The 20,786-nt window shown below is 37.8% G+C and overlaps 2 protein-coding genes, 1 long non-coding RNA gene and 1 pseudogene across 3 annotated transcripts; 3 read left to right on the top strand and 1 right to left on the bottom strand.

The window, feature by feature from the left end:
• Window positions 1-2,600: 2,600 nt before the first annotated feature.
• On the top strand, window positions 2,601-3,352 carry LOC149630126 (ATP-binding cassette sub-family C member 3 pseudogene; annotated as a pseudogene).
• A 4,599-nt stretch (window positions 3,353-7,951) lies between these two features.
• On the top strand, window positions 7,952-8,618 carry LOC149630125 (uncharacterized). The gene is made up of 2 exons (XR_016374170.1): window positions 7,952-8,035; window positions 8,114-8,618. It is a non-coding gene; the product is annotated as an uncharacterized LOC149630125 (long non-coding RNA).
• Window positions 8,619-8,642: 24 nt separating this feature from the next.
• On the bottom strand, window positions 8,643-19,933 carry LOC149630123 (uncharacterized). Its single transcript, XM_089851270.1, has 14 exons — window positions 19,538-19,933; window positions 19,194-19,466; window positions 18,984-19,128; window positions 18,817-18,909; window positions 17,640-17,712; window positions 17,505-17,576; window positions 17,210-17,461; window positions 16,992-17,146; window positions 11,434-11,783; window positions 11,159-11,393; window positions 11,021-11,089; window positions 10,865-10,960; window positions 10,397-10,520; window positions 8,643-8,866 (listed from the first exon to the last, which is right to left on the bottom strand). The coding sequence occupies exons 1-14, from the start codon at window positions 19,548-19,550 to the stop codon at window positions 8,717-8,719; spliced, it is 2,100 nt and encodes a 699-aa protein (XP_089707396.1). The 5' UTR covers window positions 19,551-19,933; the 3' UTR covers window positions 8,643-8,716.
• On the top strand, window positions 13,731-15,784 carry LOC149630124 (uncharacterized). The gene is made up of 4 exons (XM_089851271.1): window positions 13,731-14,123; window positions 14,183-14,353; window positions 14,438-14,531; window positions 14,610-15,784. The coding sequence occupies exons 1-4, from the start codon at window positions 13,731-13,733 to the stop codon at window positions 15,176-15,178; spliced, it is 1,227 nt and encodes a 408-aa protein (XP_089707397.1). The 3' UTR covers window positions 15,179-15,784.
• Window positions 19,934-20,786: the final 853 nt, after the last annotated feature.

Genomic DNA, 20,786 nt, shown 5'->3' with positions numbered 1-20,786 from the left:
TTTGTAAGATGTTGATTATCTGTCATTACTTTAAACCCCGCCTTATCATAACCACATCCAGTTACACCTTGTAAATGAAAGAAGTGTTCTCTGAACCTTTTTTTCTCAAATGCCTCCAATTGAGATTCTCTTCTTAGTGTCGTTTTGGTTTCAGATTTAAGAAGGAAGACGTTCCAATTCGGGTGTGATAGTCTAGCAAAAGAACAAAGCAATTGCGCTACTACAATGGCTAGGAAACGATTTAAACCCCGAAGAATGGGGATGGGTTCGCGATCCCGAATCCTAAGTCCCATTCACGCCATTCAAGACCAACGTTTAATACTCATTATCTGTAACTGCGAAACCTCTTGTGTGAAGAACTGTGGATGTAGACGATCCGAATTAGTTGTCTCAGCATTGCGTGGACATAGTCGCTGTACTAGCTGTGATGGATAAGAGCAAATGGACTTCTTGTGGCGGAGGGGGCCCGAGTTCAGTGTGCCGGTTCGGGGGTTGCTTGGGTTCAAACTTGGTTCAGACCGTTCCTAGTCCAGTTCGCTTAAGGTTCTGCTCGGCCGCTTCGCCCCCGCGCAGGTGTTGTCTTAAATGGCCCAACCCGCTATTGGCAACCCTCTGTGGGTTGCGGATACATTGTTTCGGTAGTGTGGCACTGATATGCTTGGAAGGAATTCATCCGTCCCCTCGAGCCTCCTGCTTGAGCTTCATCCGAGAAATGGACGAGATCTTCTTCATGAACAACGGTCGGATCATCGAGAGGGGAACCTATGACGAAATCATGAGTGGTCAGGGAATGGCCAGAGATTATTTCAGTCAACACATGAACGACGATGACAAAGTTGAAGCGTCGTGATTAAATTTGGAGTTATATCTACACTATCTATAGCCAGTACGTAGTAGAAAAACTTTAGGCCTAACTCATAGCAATTAACTGTACCAAACAACAGCCATTTGGCCTGCACTATTTGTTGAGATAGCTCTTTTTTTAAAGTTCTGGAATTGTTTCTTTCAAGTTGAACAAGCCTTGCTAATTTATGAATTTTGGTAACGCAATTTTAGTGGAACTTCAAATATCAAAGCTGAGAGGTTAATTCGTGCAACGCAAGGAAAAGCCTCACATGAAGATGAGGCAAAGCTCATGACTAAAGAGAAACTCAAAGAAGGAAACGTATGCGCTCTATAATATACGAGGAGAGTTTGGACGTTTCTTGTCTTCTTGAGAACTAAAACTCTCTACACACATATTTTTCCTCGTGATAATGTTATTGCGCATTTGCAGATATCCGTATCACAATACAAACAATATTTTAAAGCCTACGGTATAACATGGTATGCGCTCTTCGAAGCAATAATCACCAGTGTTGTAGTCCTCAATTTCACGTCAGTGTACTGGCTGTCTTAGTGGTGCGCAGACTCCAAGAAAGATTTTCAAGCAAACCCTGACTTAAAGGCAACCCGTATAGCAGTCTTACTCGCTCTGGGTCTAACCCAACCCATTCAAACATTTTTGTACGTTATCATCAGCGTTCTTCGCTGTCTACGAGCTGCAAACTGTCTACATGGGAAAATGCTCGAAAGCGTACTTCGCCCTCCCATGTTCTTCTTCGACACGACCCCCCTTGGAAGGATACTCAATCGCTTCTCCCAAGATATCGACGCCCTTGACCAGCAATTTTCTCCGATGTTAAGAGCAACCAATGTCGGATTGATATTTTTAGTTGTTTACACCTTAGCTATTGCAGTATATTTACCGTTATTCATAATTCCCTGCATTGTCGTGTTCGTTGGATACCTTTAACTTCAGGTAGGATCTTGATTTTAGTCTCCTGTCATACGTAATTATCCAGTATCACTCTCAATTATTAATTGTTGTGGTTAAACACAGAATTCGTAACGATTAGGGGGTAAACACTTTTGATTTTTAATAATCTGGGAGTTGGTTGCATTAGAGGGTCTGGTAAAATAGAAAACATAAAAATCAACATTGAAAAAAGGCTATATTATTTTGGACATTTAATGATCTTAATAGGCATTATAAGATTTTTTTGAGAAGTATTATTAAGCGTAGAAAATCCCTAACAGCTACGGGAAAGATGACTTGGTTCCACGACTTCTTAACCCAGCGAAATACAATTCCTTGAATTATTAAATCTCTTTAAATGTTTTGGCACTTACGTATTTTATTGCATCTTAACGGCGGAGTGCTCGAGCCCACTTCTGGAATGAATTACTTCAAAATATATCATTTAAACCGAAGCTTTTCCCATTTATTTGGCAGCGTTTCTTGATGTCGAGCAATCGTCAATTCAAGCGGATAACCAGCTTGAGAAATTCCTTCTTGTTTTCGCATGTGGGAGGATCAGTGGCTGGGAGCACTGTCATCAGAGCGTGTGACGCCGTACAGAACTTCGAAGGACACTTTTTAAAACTGATCGACGAAAGCACTGCCGCTAACTACATGATGACCATGGCACAAAGGTAATTTTGCAATTGCGTCAATAAAGCCCGATTTCAATCGCGTCTTTTTCGTTGACAAGCTTTATTACTTCTCCGAGTGACGATAACACCACGGAGAGGTACTAAAATGCATGTGTAATGTCAGGATGGTAACACCTCCTGGAAAGAGGGTACGAAATTTAGGAAACGTGCATGACCAGGCACCTAGTTGATCGGAACTTTTGTTTTATTTTGTATACTTTTAGTGAAATATCATTTTCTTTACACTTAAGGCTTTATCGGGTCATATTTATAAAATATATTATTCTTTTGAATTTAAATGTCTAACGAAAAATTCCCTTGAATTTAGATAGTAAATCACTAAATTGCGCTAATTATTCATTTTCTGCAAATTTAGTGCTAATTTAATATTTTGATCTAACAGCTTGTGCAATATCTGAAATTCTTCATCGCTGGCTCTACGGTTTTTGAATCAAATGTCGTCTCCGTGGAAAGAGTTGACGAATACTGTCGTTTGAAGTCCGAGGCCGAGTGGGAGAAACCAGAATCTCAACCACCTGCTGACTGGCCTCAACGAGGACAAATCATATTCCAGAACTACAGCACCAGATACCGCGAAGGATTGGATTTGGTCTTGAAGGACATTGATGTCAGTATTGAGGCTGGAAAGAAGGTGGGCGTGGTGGGGCGGACAGGCGCCGGAAAGTCGTCGCTGACGCTGGCACTCTTCCGTCTCATCGAGGGGGTGCGCGGTCAGATCGTCGTAGACGGGGTGGAAGTGGAGGGATTGGGCTTGTCCGATTTGCGTTCGCGACTGACCATCATCCCCCAAGAGCCCGTCCTCATCTCGGGTATGGAACGCCAATCGTGTCACATGCAACACAAATCAACGCGTTAAAATTTAAAATCAACGCGACAAAAATTTTTTGTCGCGTTAAAATTTATAACCAACCAAATCCACGGATATTTTTGATAAAAATATTTTAACGAATCATATTACGGAAATCAGGAAGGAGTGGCAAAGGCGTGACTTTAAATTTTAACGCGACAAAATAATTTTAACGCGTTGAAAATATTTTAACGCGATGAAATCGTCTCGTCGCGTTGATTTTCATTTTAACGCGACAAAATCGTGTCGTTCATTTTCGATGGTTTTCTAGTGGCTCAACCTTTGTCCAATAACCAGAAACATTTGCCCAAAGGGAGCTGTTTAATGATCTTCACTAACATAATTGGTCCATTACCAGTTTCACGACATCAAATCTAGTATATCATTGGTCTAAATTATCGTCGCGTCAAAATATTTTCAACGCGTCAAAATCATGTAGCATGTGACACGATTGGGGAGTTTGTCGCGTTAAAAATGAAATTCAACGCGACAAAAATCCGAAATCATCGCGTCAAAATATTTTCAACGCGTCAAAATCATGTAGCATGTGACACGATTGGCGAGTTTGTCGCGTTAAAAATGAAATTCAACGCGACAAAAATCCGAAATCATCGCGTCAAAATCATCTTGCATGTGACACGATTGGCGAGTTTGTCGCGTTAAAAATGAAATTCAACGCGACAAAAAACCCGAAATCAACGCGACAAAAATCCGAAATCATCGCGTCAAAATATTTTCAACGCGTCAAAATCATGTAGCATGTGACACGATTGGCGAGTTTGTCGCGTTAAAAATGAAATTCAACGCGACAAAAATTCGAAATCAACGCGTCAAAATATTTTCAACGCGTCAAAATCATGTAAAATGTGACACGATTGGCGAATGTGACACGATTGGCGAGTTTGTCGCGTTAAAAATGAAATTCAACGCGACAAAAAACCCGAAATCAACGCGACAAAAATCCGAAATCATCGCTTCAAAATATTTTCAACGCGTCAAAATCATGTAGCATGTGACACGATTGGCGAGTTTGTCGCGTTAAAAATGAAATTCAACGCGACAAAAAACTGAAATCATCGCGTCAAAATATTTTCAACGCGTCAAAATCATGTAGCATGTGACACGATTGGCGAGTTTGTCGCGTTAAAAATGAAATTCAACGCGACAAAAAACCCGAAATCAACGCGACAAAAATCCGAAATCATCGCGTCAAAATCATCTTGCATGTGACACGATTGGCGAGTTTGTCGCGTTAAAAATGAAAATCAACGCGACAAAATCATGTAGCATGTGAGACGATTGGCGAGTTAACGCGTTGAAATTCATGTCGTTCGGAGCTGAACACCGGCAATTCACCGATCCCTTTTTTATAAGCAACCACGGGCTACGGTTCATAAATCAGAGCGTTTCCGAACACACTTCTTTTTAAATCCAAGAAAAAAAAATCCCAGCAACCAACCGAAGATTGCACAGCGCATAATCATAGGTTCAGTTGTAACTTTATGGTTTTCTATCACTGAAGAAGAGCCCTTAAAAGTATGTAGGCATTGAAAACTACGCCTGGTCTTGCTTTTAGCCAACCAGGCATCGCAAATCGTTTGGAATAGCGATATTAACATGGCGGATTTCAGGAGGCGTATTGCCAAATAAATTCTATTATGAGACCTCAGAAAAGTTTATTACTTTATTTAATCACTGAAAATGAGGTAAATTTGGTTGTAAGAATCGCCGAATTAAAAATTATTATTTTAACAATTATAATTGAACGTTAACAATCGTGTGAGTTCAGCTCTATAATCTAAGCCTTGGCGTCAACTGCACTATAGAAGCCCGTTCAATCGGCCAATAAATGAGATTTTTGGATTATCGGCGGGAAGTTCGAATGATGGCAAAAGTAACATTTAAGTTCTATGGGAGGAGGTAGCTTTTTGGCCATATCCTCTGTCCTATTGATCCAATTGACCTGAAATTTTAATAAGACGTGTGGTTCGATGTGTTTTATTAATTTAAAAAGGATTCAAGATTTCAGAGTAGTGGGCAGATTTTATTTTTTTTAATAAATTATTAAACATATTGCTTAAGCATGACACTAAAAATCTTATAATTAAACAAAATTATAGTCCCTAAAGCCTAAAACACGCCTATTTTGGAAAGGTTCAGAAGAGTCCTTGTGTTTCAACGCGACAAAAAACCGATATCATCGCGTCAAAATATTTTCAACGCGTCAAAATCATGTAGCATGTGACACGATTGGCGAGTTTGTCGCGTTAAAAATGAAATTCAAGGCGACAAAAAACAGAAATCAACGCGACAAAAAAACCGAAATCATCGCGTCAAAATATTTTCAACGCGTCAAAATCATGTAGCATGTGACACGATTGGCGAGTTTGTCGCGTTAAAAATGAAATTCAACGCGACAAAAAACCCGAAATCAACGCGACAAAAAACTGAAATCATCGCGTCAAAATATTTTCAACGCGTCAAAATCATGTAGCATGTGACACGATTGGCGAGCTTGTCGCGTTAAAAATGAAATTCAACGCGACAAAAAACTGAAATCATCGCGTCAAAATATTTTCAACGCGTCAAAATCATGTAGCATGTGACACGATTGGCGAGTTTGTCGCGTTAAAAATGAAATTCAACGCGACAAAAAACCCGAAATCAACGCGACAAAAATCCGAAATCATCGCGTCAAAATCATCTTGCATGTGACACGATTGGCGAGTTAACGCGTTGATTTTGTGTTGCATGTGAGACGATTGGCGAGTTAACGCGTTGAAAATCATGTCGTTCGGAGCTGAACACCGGTAATTCACCGATCCCTATTTTATACGCAACCACGGGCTACGGTTCATAAATCAGAGCGTTTCCGACCACACTTCTTTTTAAATCCAAGAAAAAAAAATCCGAACAACCAACCGAAGATTGCACAGTGCATAATCATAGGTCCAGTCGTAGGAAGAGCCCTTCGCGTAGAAATCTACGCCTGGTCTTGCTTTTAGCCAACCGCGATAATGACATGGCGGATTTCAGGAGGCGTATTGCGAAATAAATTCTTTTACGGGACCTCGGTAAACCTTATTCAATTACTGAAAATGAGGTAAATTCGGTTGTAGAATCGCCGAATTAAAAACTATTATTTTAACAATTGTGTGTCAGTTCAGCTGTAAGCCTTTGCCAACTTATTTATGGATGCGCGTGCAGCTTGAGTCGTGGATCGCGTGATCGAGCGGGCTGTGCTCCAAAAAAGAACCTTTAGTCTTAATAATCATTTCGATTTAATAAACAGTTGTAATAGATCAGTGATCCTCTTTTTTTGAATAAAAAACTAGTTCAAGTAATAAAATTAAGTGGCATAAATGAATCCGTAAACCTGCCTCCTCTCCAAGGAGATTCGGAATGGGAAATTATAAGAAAACAAAACCAAGACGACATAGCAGACGACTCAGTGGTCACGTTTTTGGAAACAAAGGTATGTATGCTCACCCCCCCTTGGTTCTGGAATGTTCGCGACTCCCTCGAGTGAGGACTGAGGTTGTTTTTGGCGGCAAAAATACTAACGGGATTGTTCTTTAAAGACTGCCAGAGTTTTACAACAAAGGAAGTAGTCTTTCTGATGGAAGTTAGTACTGTAGCCGAAAGAGCGTTAAATGCTCTGAATAATGCTAGACAGCATGTGGGGAACTCATCAGAAGCAACCTCTAATTGTTCAACAACTTCGCAATCTCAGCAACTAACTTCGCAATCTCAGCAACTATCAGCTCTTCAGATATCCAACATGTTTAGAGATGAGCTTGATCGTTCTCGTACCACTAATATTGTGAGGCCACGTAATACTCCCCCAAAATGCTTAAATGTCGCAGTAACTTGTTTAGACAAACCAAGGAACAATTTAATTGGCCTGAAGATGAAGGAACTCGCTAAACGTGGAATAGGTAATTTATCACATTTTCACCTCTTTTTAAATTGGCTGGTATAAAGAAATAGTGTAGTTTCCATTGAGGGGACTAAACAAAAGGGGTATTTAACTAATTAACATAGCTAGTCTCCATTCACTTGTCTGTTAAATTTAGGCTCCAAAAGGGGCACCTAGTGAAATCCTTAAAGCAAAGGGCGGCCCCATCGTTGCCCCTTTGATATCTTTCCCGCAGTACACTAGAATCACTATCTGTACTGGTACACCACCCAGCGGTAAATTGAGGAACTGTACAGTTCGAGTTCAATTCAGACCTTTTTTTTCGAAAAAAGGCTTATGTTCAGCACTGGCTTATTTTGAATGAATTTTTTTGGGGGGTGACGGACTGACGGGGTCTTATCTTTAAAAATGGCGGCACTCCGTGTCTTTATGCTCTTTCACGAGTTCCCTATTATGATACGAAAGATTTTTTTTTGGAAAAGGAATGGAATAGCCGTGATAGTGGCTTGTGCCCTTAAATAAACAACTAAAACGTGTTTTATAAGGGATACCGTTGTAAGTGAAGTATTTAACTGGCAGGACTTACTTCGAACTTTCAGAGATCTAATCCAAATAATGAAGTAAGTTCTAAATTATTCTAAAGTAGGGCAAAGCTAAGGAGCTTTTACTATCCACTTATAGAAGTTACTAAGAATTTTTCGCGAACCTTGTAATACTAAACCTTCATAAAATAAAATGTTCTTGAGCCATCAAAACACAATTTAAGAATCTTGGTAATAATTGTTGGACGTTTACAATTAGACCTGAAACTAATTTCTTGTTCTTTCATCGTGGTGCACTTTTGACAACAGAGCTATTTTGAGATTGGCTAAGTGACTTTTGCAGGTTTGTTCACCCTACCGAAAAATTTGGTGTTGCGGTGAGCTACTTTGCGAAGTTTGCGTTTTTGTACAGTTCAGAGACCCATAATTTTCAAGTATCTCGCTTATAATTTCTCAACTTTGGATTTCCTGGCATTTTTTAATAGCTTTTCATTAAAATGATTGGACTTCCAAACTACTTAGTAAACAGTGAAATAACAGGAGGCTCTTGCCCTAAATGGCTACTGAATTTTCACAGAGGGAGCCTTTTTGTTTTTAGATTTGGTTAACTCGAGCCATTTTACAATTGGCATTTTGCTCGGAGAAACTCTCAAACAAAGATACTTTGTAAAGCATTAAAATGAAGCTTAGTTTCAATGAACAATCGGGTTTATATGGGGTATTTGTTGTTTTCTAATTTTCTATTTAAATTTTTAATACATACTTGTAGGCGCAAAACTTTGAAGCAAAGAAATAAAGACCAAATTTCCGAGAATAGTTTTTAATTTATTGTCAACCCCAAGGAAACATTTTAATCTAATTTTAAACCTTAATGTTATCAACCCCCCTATTTAATATTATATTACATTAATTTTAATTTTTAGTTGCCGTGTTAATTGCGGCGAAACGGCTTTGATGCATTTCAATCAATGTTGACTTTGGTGGGCAATCTACCATACCCCTGTTTTTGTGTATAAGTTTCGGGTCATCAAGTTCAATGAGCCCCCTTTTTTTCATATTACCCTGTAAATAATACCAAAAAATTAAGTAAAACGCAGTACCCTGTAATATTTTTATATGAAAGAGTGCATTTACTACAGTCGAGATTGAGGACGAGGGGGAAGAAAGCGCGTTTCACAGAGAGAAAAATATATCCCAAATCAGTACATTTTTATTTTTGCACACGCCATCTGGCGGATGCAAAAATGTTAGTCTCTATACGGGACAATTGACGAGGGAGAAGCCACTCTGTAATAAAGTCTTTTTGTGGGTGTAAGATGGGAAGCGTATTACGCCTTTAACGCGGAAATACACTCGGGATTACTTTTTACAGTTTTATTTCAATATTAGAACGGATTAAAGGCATATCTCCCGAATTTACGGCAATAAAACCACCAAAAAGGTAATACCGGGGGAATACGCCAGTGCCTGATCCCTCGAATGGCGTCGTGCGTTTCTAGTTGTCGTGGGGAAAGCCGCTCCGTAATAAAGTCTATCTGAGCGTGTACGATGGGAAGCGTATTACGCTAGTTGCCTGATCCCTCGAATGCCGAGCGCTCTCGCGGGGTGCGGGTTAGTAACCTCGTATTGGTGCGGCTCTAGAGACCGCGCGCGTTATCAGGGGTATCGTAAATTATGTACGTGCGGGAGATTCAAATGTTCATTTGGATTTGGGTTAGAGAATAGGGTTTTAAGCTCTCTCTCCTTATGGAACCAACCCTAATGTTTACATTTGGATTTGGGTATTTAATCATTGAAATTTTTAGAGAATAGTGTCCCTGGATACATTTCAAGTGTTCTGCTTATTTGCGCTCTCGCGAATTTCCAGGAGGCTCAAAGTATTTGACTTATTTCCGCCCCAATTCAACCTTTTATAGCTGTGATTTATTTCGTCGGTTTTATTTTAAGCAGGGACGGAAATAAGATAACTTTGAGACACTTATAGGGGTCACTGCCTCACTGGACCAATGTCCTATAAATTGATTGGGTGTGCAAAAATGTCCTGGTTGCTGGACCAGCTTGTTTTCATTGGGAAAGAAAAAAAGCAATTCTCTTGCGAGGGGCTAGTCATTCACCAAAATTCGAACGAATTCCTTGATTTCTCTGATTACGTTTATTGCCGCGGATTACTCGTGATTCCTGTTTAAATCCATTATTCCGGTGGTTTTTGGTGATTATTTCTATTTCATTGATTATAATTTTTATTTTGGATTTTCGAATTCCTCGATTGATTATGTGTGATTATTTCACGAAAGGAGCAATTACCGAGGTGATTACATTGAATACTAGAAAATCATGTGATTATTTCTGATTTTCTCAAGATTTCACGTAATTTTCAGTGATTATAGGAGATTTCTCATTACCTTTAATTACTCACAAGAATGATTTTGATTACTGATGATTTTCTAAGTATTCTAGAAATCAAGTAATCAATTTCTGCGGTTTTGTACACCCGATTATTCAAAAGACTAACCCCTCGTTCTCTTGCAATGTTTGAGGTCAATTTGCATCTCTTCTGTACTAATTCTGGGCACACTAATTATATTTACTCACACTGAAAATATGGCGTTTTTCAAATACTTTTAACAAAAGCCTGTCCATATATGAGTAAGACTTGGCTTCGTAAACTTTAACAGTAAACCATGCTTTACTACGTTTACTGTAGCATTTAGAAAACCTGTAAATCAAGAGAGATAACATATTCACAATAGAACTATAATTTTAACTGTACTCGCATCACTTTTGAAAGAGTAGTTATTGTTATAAATTTAAGTAAACTATTTTGTTGGAATTTAATTTTATGTAAGTTCCGGAGCGAGCTACGCGAATTTTGGGGCTCTGATAAAATACCAGGCAACACATTTTCTGGTCACCCTGATACTGTTATCCAGACTTTCAATTTCCCTTCAAAATATTTTTCCCTGACCATTCCAGTTGGTTTATGAACCGGTTCATGTTTATACATGACGCGAAATCAAAGCACACACAATCCACGCGACTATCTCCTCGAAAAATGCTTACTGCTGTGATCCATCTTTTGACCTGGCTTCAGCACGGCCAGTATGGTGATTGTGATCAATTGCTGCTAACTTCACTCTCATGTCATATATTTTATAGCTAATATTGATATATAATTATATTTCACAATTACATCTAATTAAATTATGTTACCCTTACCTGAAAGCAAAACGTTTACTTGCGTATTTTAGTATCATACTATGATACGTTTCCAGAAATCCATTGTGCCTACAACAGTATATGAAATTTTACATACAATGATATGTAACAGAAAGGTTTTTTCCCACAAAATCTTACCTAAAATTTGCGTAATAACTTAAGTTATTTAGAACATATTTCTGTGTCACAATGGTCCTAATTTCTTTAAATTGTTCACATTTGGATTCTAACCATTGGTGCTGTTCAATTTGTTCAGGTGTTAGATCCTCATGCATACAACAAGTGGGGGCACCAAAACCCAGTGGCAAATTCCATTCATGGATGTTACAGATATGTTGCAATAAGGACAGCCACAAATAATAGTAATAGTTAACTAAAAAAGCCAAAGAAAACTAAATTCCAAAAATAAATACCTAATAATTTTTTTATTTGGCAATGCGCGTCAGTTACTATCTCCACCACCTTCGTGTTTGATTTTTGGCCTAATTCATGAACTTCCGCAGCTGCTAGTTCGAAACCCATAATTTCCATGTTGACACTCTTCCCATCTGCATGCCTTACATCCCGAGTTTTAACTGACAGTATTTTATGTGTTTCCGTGTCAGCCATTGTATAACTGAGATACATAGAAGAATGTCCCGGGGAATCATTTCTGCCGTCTCCAGCCACAATAAGGTTCTTATTGGCTAGTTCCTCAAATGTTTCCTTCTGGGTCTCAATCCAAAACTCATCCACTGCAGGACTTATAAAATGATCTTGGTAGCTAAAAGATAAGATATATGTTTGTATAGCTATAAGTAGGAAACCATATTGTGGATTTTCTAGTGACATAGGTACATCCCAAAAATATGTATGTCAGAATGCATGGTAAATTAACATCGTTTCCATTGTCATTTCCCATGCAGCAGTTTTATTAGAGTGATAATTTCGAGGGGTTCAACATTTGCACCAAATCGCGTACGCTTCTCGCAAAATCTTTGATGAAATTACGAAATCTTTGATGAAATCACGAAATCAAAGATGAAATCACGAAATCAAAGATGAAATCACGAAATCAAAGATGAAATCACGAAATCAAAGATGAAATCACGAAATCAAAGATGAAATCACGAAATCAAAGATGAAATCACGAAATCAAAGATGAAATCACGAAATCAAAGATGAAATCACGAAATCTTTGGCGAAATCGCGAAATCCAGTACGCTTTTTTGGGAATGTCGGACCCCTCGGATAATCTATTGTGTATGATTGCATATAGGTCTAAAACTAATAATTGCCACTTTTGCCAAATTATATACGTAGATCCACTTGAGTTTTCAAGGAGCTCCCAAAGAACCAAGGCCAAACCTCATTCAGTAACAATTAATTTATTTCAAAAGTTATTGGACTAAAGGTGGAATTCATAAACGTCGGACGCAACGCAGTTTAGTACAGGCAAAGGCAGGGCGTCGTGCGCAAACTTCCGCCTTTTGCGCACGACGCCCTGCTTTTGCCTGTACTAAATTGCGTTGCGTCCGACGTTTATGAATTCCACCTCAAAACTCTTCTGAAAGTCACTTAGATTATTTTTACCACTAATAATTCTTTCATAATCATGGCCTGAAACATCTATAATGTGTCTAGATTTATAACTACGCAAGAAAGTAACGTTTACTTAGCTCGCGCAAAAACTTCAGTCGGCATTCAAATCCAACGCGCCTCCCTCCCGCCCATTTACTTCGTTGACTTTCCCAAGATAAAATTCCAAAAAAAAAACTAGGCTGAGTTTTTCTCTCTTGAACGCAGCCACGATACTGTCTTTCCCCATTTACCACTAACCCCCCTCCCGTATAGACAGCCAGCCTACAGTCTATGTCGCGCATGCATTCACTTATAGAGACTATAGAGTACGAAGTTTTCTATAAGAACCTTGGGCAGAGCGCGCGTCTGGGGGTGGTTGGGACCCGTCACGTGTGGGAGAAGCCCTCTAGAGTCTAGTCGAGCGGGATCTGCCTCGTTTTTTCATTTCCCCTTTATAACACTGATTCTCCCCTTCGGATGACTCACAGCAAAGAAGAAAAGATATTCCCACTCTAACCATTCCGCTGTTGCATAGCCCAATCGATCACACAATCTGCTCGCTTTATAAAAGCGGGAAATTCAAATGAGGCTAAAATTATGGAAGGCCGTGAGGTTTTTTGGGCAATATCCTCTGTTCTATTTATTTAAATTACATGAAAATTTAATGGGAGGTCTGTTTCAACGTATCGAAATATATCCAAAATAATGATAGATTCAGTGATAACACTCGAATTTCATTCAGATACACTGGTGCAAACGAAATTGGAAGTAAATAGTTATTAAAAATATTTCCAAGACTTTATTTATATGATAAATACGTTGGAACTAAACTCTCGATGTTATTTGTATCACGAGAACATAGGATTTTACCAAAATAGAAATATAATTAAAAAGAAAAAGAAAAGAACCATAAGAAATATTATTTTTGCGACCATATTGGAAGTCGTCAGCCAATATTTGACCTCCTCCCCTCTCAGTAGCTCTCTATAGCGTCGTTAGCGCGATCGAGTGAGCTAAAGACTGTACCTAGGGGGCAGTAAATGTTCTCTTTTGTTTCGCGTATTGGCGAATTAGTGGCGCTTAGAATTTAGCAAGGAAAACGTTCTCAACATTTATCCTATATTTATTACCGAGAAAACCATAAAAAATTATGGAATTGGTGCGATTTGGAGACAATATTCCGTTAGAAAGGGGGTCAACAGAGGCCTGGGCTGTAAGTTGCTCGTGTAAGCATAATTGCAGTCGAATAAAAGGAAGAAACGTGTGTCCCTGCAAAAGTCTCGATAAACCCTGCACTGAAACATGCACATGCGGGGAAGTCGGTAAAAAACAGTTAGTTTGTGTGAACAAAGAGAAGTCAGTAAGCTACACTAAGAAGATCAAATCAACAAAAGTATATGAACCTCTAGTCGAAGAGGAGGAAATACTTAATGAAGATTCTTTGGGTAATGATGATGACGAAATAGTTCAGAAGAGTGATACTGAGGATGAAGATTTCATACCACACGCATCATTTCACGAATCAGACGAAGAAATTGAAAAGGTAAGAGAGACTAGGCCTATAGTGAAGTTAAAAATTGTGTTAATTCTGAATTGTTACAGAAGAAGCTGGAATTACCAACAGAGCAGCCCAAAAAGAAAGCTGTTAGGAAAACGACTACAAAAAGAGGAAAGACAGGGAACAAAGTTTTAAAGGAAGCAATGAGCGCCATTGATCCGAAATATATGGAAAATTTAACAACTAGCTTAGAGAGTCATCACGCGCGTTTGCAGGTAATCAAAAAAATCATTATTTATTTTTCTTTTGGGAACAAGCAAATACTCATGGTTCTTATTTCTTGATAATGTTAATTCTAGGCGCTTATTGATCGAATGCCTTTAGATGCTAAAGAGGCGCTATTGACTAAAGTCAGCAAAATACTTCCCGAATTTGATACATTGGCGAAAGAAGGTATATATGGACGTAATGTTTGCAACGAGGCTTCCTAATGCATTTGTAAAATTTTATTTCATTGTTTCTAACCCAAAGTTTTAGGCGAAATCGATGGCCCAACTGAACCGGAAATAGAAGCTCAAGAGGAGGAGTGGAAAGAATGGAAGCGGGACAATCCTAATTATGAAAAAATTGATAATTTGGATTTAGAATCAGAAATCATGGAACCATTAGATGTAGTTCCAGAAATTTCTGAAACATCAGATGTACCGTCACCAACGCAAAAATTTAGCCACACTCGTCCTAAAAAATGCATTTGTGGGCAATGCCGGGAAATGCCCACGGTGATAGAAAATAAGTGCTGCCGGGATCCCATGTGCATTACCACCACTCCTGAATTTAGGATGCTTTGCCTAGAGCCGTTTGTTTTAGTCTTGAACATGAGGATGAGAAATGAACTACTACTAGAGAGAGATATGTTGGACATTGCTAACAACAGACTTAGATTTGCTGCGTACTCAAATCTTTGCCTTTGGTTGTACGGTCGCTTAGGCGTGGGAAATAGACTTGTTTTGCCAGCTTGCGCTGTGCTAAGAATTCGTGCTCGATTTCCCAGTGAGAACGGGGAATACAAAGGTTTCCGAAGAGGCTATTACCCAGACTAACATATATCACCATTTTTTTCCCACAATAAATACTGTTTCTAAACTTTGTCGAATAATTTTTGGGGAGATTGTCACTGCGACAAATATGGGTATATAAATAAAATTGAACGTTTCTACAGAGGGCCGTTTATTTTTGCCCGAGTGGTTGGAAATTATGTATGGCTAATATTTACATCTCCTGAGAATGGACCATTCATCTTAGAGGTTTCCATTCATCTTAGAGGTTTATAATAGACTTTCCATTGTTGGTACAGTATTTCAGCAAAAGTTTTTGACCTGAAGGAAAAGCTAAAAATTCTAGGTCGACGCGCGTGAAAATCTTGCTCCCCCTTTCAAAGTACAGGAGGGAAATGTAAAAGGACTTTTTTCTCTCACTTCTTGTCGCCATTCACGACGCGCTGGTACGGGTTTGTGAGAACCAATGATGAATTACACAGGGGGGATATGAAATCAGGACCTACTGGTGGATTGGAGAGATAGCTAGAAATTTGGCCCATTTATCCCTTCCTGTTTACGCTTTTATTCTGCCTTAATCAGAGTATTCGCATAGGACTATTCATTGTGCTTTACATTAAAACAGGGATAGTACGTAGTTTTTATATTTAAAATCCCGGACTTCTCCAGCTTATCCCTGACCAACTTTTGCCAATATCCCAATGCTTACCAGATAAATAAGTGTAGAATGACACTTGTGTATAAGGTAATAGTTAAAAAATCTAAAAACCACTTTAATTACACAATTAAAAATTTTAGTATCAACGCGTGATGACTAGTTTCACCTTATTTCGAAGGCATCCTCTGGTTTGGTTAACAGTCTTTTCGCCCGTATCAATTTTTGATTCCGTTAATTCCCGCCTGTCGATTGTAAACTCGTCCGTTTTTTGGTTTTTGTAACAAAGTTCACCGACATAACTGACTATTCAAGTCATTTTTTTGGGTTTCTGTTTTTTAATTATTTGTACGTATTCTCTTAAATTTAGCTTAAAGTAATTATCTACTGTGGCGATGGTTTTAGCGTTTGCAAACAGAACAGAGTGGTCATTTTCCATGCTTATATATTCTCCTAGCGATGATGAATAGGACTTGTTATTTTTAATGTCGTTTTTATGTTTATTGAACTGGAAACGGAAATTGCGTTTGGACTGTCCGATGTATGAATTCCGTGTTCATGTGGCAAATCATACATTGGACAATCCAAACGCAATTTCCGTTTCCGGTTCAATGAACATAAAAAACGACATTATTCATCAGCACTAGCCGAACATATAAGCATGGGAAATGACCACTCTGTTCTGTTTGCAAACGCTAAATCCATCGCCACAGTAGATAATTACTTTAAGCTAAATTTAAGAGAATACCTACAAATAATTAAAAAAACAGAAACCCAAAAAAATTACTTGAATAGCCAGTTATGTCGGTGAACTTTGTTACAAAAACCAAAAAAAGGACGAGTTTACAATCGACAGGCGGGAAGTAACGGAATCAAAAATTGATACGGGCGAAAAGACTGTTAACCACACCTGAGGATGCCTTCGAAGTAAGGTGAAACTAGTCATCACGCATAGATACTAAAATTTTTTTATAGTGAAATTAAAGTGGTTTTTCGATTTTTTTAACCAGAGCCCACTTCATAAATACACTTAGCTCATATTTAGCATTGCTCGAAGCAATCATGTTTTGATGTACAAAACGAAATCACTGACACTGTTGCATTTTTTAAAAAGATTTAAATCCCTGACTTTTCACTTATTTTCCATATCCCCGACTTAAACAGATTCCGTAAGAACCCTGTAAAACCAATAAAAAGTCTTACTTGTTGTAGGTGTCCTTTTTGAAAAAGAGGATTCCAGCAGTTCTCATGAACATCCCTATTTTTCCATACATATTCCCGGAAAATGGAATGCTAGCAGCGATAATTAAGTTTCCAGAATATAGTCCATCAATAACTGGCTGCGTTGCCCAATTACCCTAAATAAATAATAAGGTAAAAAATGTAGTAAAAAACTATTATTATAGTGACAATATTTGTACCTTGCTATGCCTCGCAGAATTATCTGTCTCACTACAGCACCATGTCACCTTCATAGCAGTTCCCATGTATTGTGTTGTATAGTTTATAGAACTTCCACAAATGTAACAATGAGAATTGTAAGCTTTTTTTACTAATGCCAATAATGTGGGTACGTGAACTAAAGCCATTTGACTGCCGACCACACTTTCTCTCGTTTCTGGAATTACCTCTGCCTGAAAGGAGTAAACTAAACTATCATTCATGTAAAAAAACTATATAATTCTCAACAAAAACGCTTCAACAATAAGCGTATACCTTTGCACATTGTTCAACTAAAAGCGAGTCATAATCATTATGGTCAGGGAAGTCCCCGAATTCAGATGGCATCTTTAAAAATGACCAATTATTAAGTTACCGTTATTAAATCAATAGAAGGATTTAAGAAATCACTTTTTCTTCATCATTTTCTTCTCCACCATCAGTAAATGCATTAGAAAAATTCAAGGGATCTGCATCTTCCTCCCTGACACAGATTATAGTTAAAAAATTCAAATAATTTGAATGGAAGTAAGCCTGAAAGATCAAAGAATTTTCAAGCGTCCATAACTGGTATTCTAGAAATCGTATTTTCATCTGGTCTTGTTTTTTAAGATGGCTTTCCTAGCATCTAAAAGGCGATATCTATTTTATTTTAGTTTATTTTTAATTTGAAACATGATGCCAGAAGTGAAAAGATCCTTGAGAAAACATTCGTTAACTGATTTACTCCGAGGAACGGCCTCTTTTTTAATATACTTATGTTATAACTAGGAAATCATCGTGTGCAATTTTAATCGCAATAATGGTTCATTTGTTATTGACGTTGCTAAATGACTGTAAAACAATCAGCCCAAACGTTTCAATTTAAATTTTATATATTTTTAATACACCTAGCCATCAAAGAACAGACCGTCCTACGCCCAAGGAAAAAAGTAATCACTCTAAGTGAAATCATCTTTGAGATATAGATAGTTTGCACACATGGATAATTCATACCATTTACAACCGGAGGCTGGGATACCTCGAGGACAATAAGGTATCCCAGCCTCCGGTTGTAAATGGTATGAATTATCCATGTGTGCAAACTATCTATATCTCAAAGATGATTTCACTTAGAGTGATTACTTTTTTCCTTGGGCGTAGGACGGTCTGTTCTTTGATGGCTAGGTGTATTAAAAATATATAAAATGTAAATTGAAACGTTTGGGCTGATTGTTTTACAGTCATTTAGCAACGTCAATAACAAATGAACCATTATTGCGATTAAATTTCTACATGATGATACCCTACTTTTAAGCTTTTAAAGTACATTACAAAAGAGTCCAACTCTCAGAGAAAATCTGTTGGCAATGACCAATGTTTGTCCGAAGCATACTTTTGCTTCTGGCATCATGCTTAAAACTAAAAAAATAGCTATCAAGGTTTAGACTATATGATGCCCTAGCAAAGTCAATCTAAATTACGAAAAACATAATAAGAATAGGCTACTATGTGTAGAAACCGAGTTACGGTCGCTTGAAAATCTGTAAATCTATGAAGCCTCGCCTTAAACAGAAAATTATCATATATATTTAAAAAAATAGTTAACCCAATGTTTTCTAATCCCAAAGCCATTTCATGTTCCTCCACCGTAGCTAATCGACTTTTATCAATCTCACTATCGTTCTCAATGTCATTAACTCTATAGTAATTAAAGAGTTAAAAAACAAAAACAGATAATGACGTACTGTAATACAAATATGGTATTTAGCTTACATGGGAGAAAGTTCGAAATTTGCCAAGTCTAATTTGACTTTTTTGCATGGCGTAGAAAACATTTCTTTAAATTTCTCAGGAGTTTCACCATTGGACTCAAGATCGGACTCTAGTGCAAGTCCATATTCCAAATGGGTTGGTAATTCTATTAAAGTAAAAAGAAAAAGCTCAATACCATAATTTAACTCTTGATTTATAGTGTAAACTTACTAGTCGGTTTTTTTGTACGCTGATACGTTTTTGGGTTTAAACAGCTAAATTCAGTATTTGTTCCGATAGAGGAAGAACCCACCTTTACAAATATATCTGTTTGAATACCAATACTAGTAGTACTATTTTGTGGTACAACATTGCTCGTGATTGAGCCAGTCGTCCATTTTTTCAACAACAAAGTCGCGAATTGTTCATTGGTAACTTTGAGCTTTAACCGCTCTTCCCTAAATGTTTCGAAAGCATCACCAAGGCTTATCTTATTTTTTGTACCTAATGGTAATCGTAAGACTTGCTTTTAAAACTAATACTCAAAAATACTATAAATTAAATTCGGTACTCACTTTTAGGAGGCATAACCACAAACCAATAATACTGTGGTATTTCGAGAATTTTAAAATATCATTTGAGAAAATTTAGAATTTCCCAAACATACACAAGTAACTTAGACAAAGTAAGCTGTCACGAAGGTAACGCGACGTCGCGAGCTATAACCGGTGGGACTCGCGAGTTTAAATTGCGACCGTTACATTGAGAGGCGAACAATGCAGCGATACGAGACTAACATCTTAACATCATTTCAATGCTAAAAATTGGTTACTTTATTTAAGCCGTGGTGTTTGGTGCTTGGAAAAAACTGACCAATGGTGCCTAATGCACTAGTTGAGACTGAATAAATTATCTCCGATCCTAGCCCCATCTAGTGACGATTTTTGGTTCCGAAGGCGGGCCGCCCTTTGCTTTAAGAACTATGGGGAGCGAACAATTAGAAAAGGTAGTGGATATGTCTGAAGTCATACAGCCCTAACTAAGTGTAATATTTGTGAGTGGAATACTTTTTCACTTCCAGTCATTGAATGCCACCAAAATTAAATAGAATGATACTAAATTGAAAAGTGTGATGTTCCAAGCTCGCTAATGTTAGCTCCCTATATTATTAAAATCCCTAAAATGGGACCGAAGGTGAAAATGTATCAGCAGGGTTTGAAAAAAGCACGTAAATTTTCCATTAATTTTGGAAGTGGAGTTGGCAGTCATATTTGACCGATAGTTTGAGTGCTTGCTGAAAATGTTACAATTTAAAAAAAGAGGCTTAATTAGAATACCCTTTTTAAAGGAAGGGTGAAAAGGAAAATCCTGCGATTTTTTTGTCGATTCTTCTACTAATTATAAGTCCAATGTGAAACATACAGTAAATACCTCCGAATGATTTTAAAATCAAATTATTTTGAAATTTCGTGGATAATTTGAAATAAGCACCTCCAACCAATCGCGTAACTCCACGCCTTTTTGTTAACAGAATTCTCGTGTCATGATTCATTTCTCGCGCCACGATTGTCGCATTGCGCGTAAATGTTATCGGATCTTGCGATAAAATACATCTGACACGATGAAATTTCAAACCAATTGTAATTTTAAAATCATTTCGAGACTGTATTTCTTGGAAAGTTCTCTATGCAGGTTGGTCTTATAATTAGTAGAAGAATCGATAAAAAATCGCTTCTATTTTCCATTTAATTCTCTCTTTAAATTGTTAAAAACCAACTTCTAATTCTGAAAATTGAACTTGAAAGGTCCTTTCAAGAAAGTTGG

This window comes from Phalangium opilio, unplaced genomic scaffold (assembly GCF_054372755.1).
Source record: "Phalangium opilio isolate 3A_F unplaced genomic scaffold, DU_Popi_V2 ptg000103l_1, whole genome shotgun sequence".
Classification (NCBI taxonomy): domain Eukaryota; kingdom Metazoa; phylum Arthropoda; class Arachnida; order Opiliones; family Phalangiidae; genus Phalangium; species Phalangium opilio.
The sequence above is the reverse complement of the archived record's forward strand: the minus strand, read 5'-3'. Positions and strand labels throughout refer to the sequence as shown.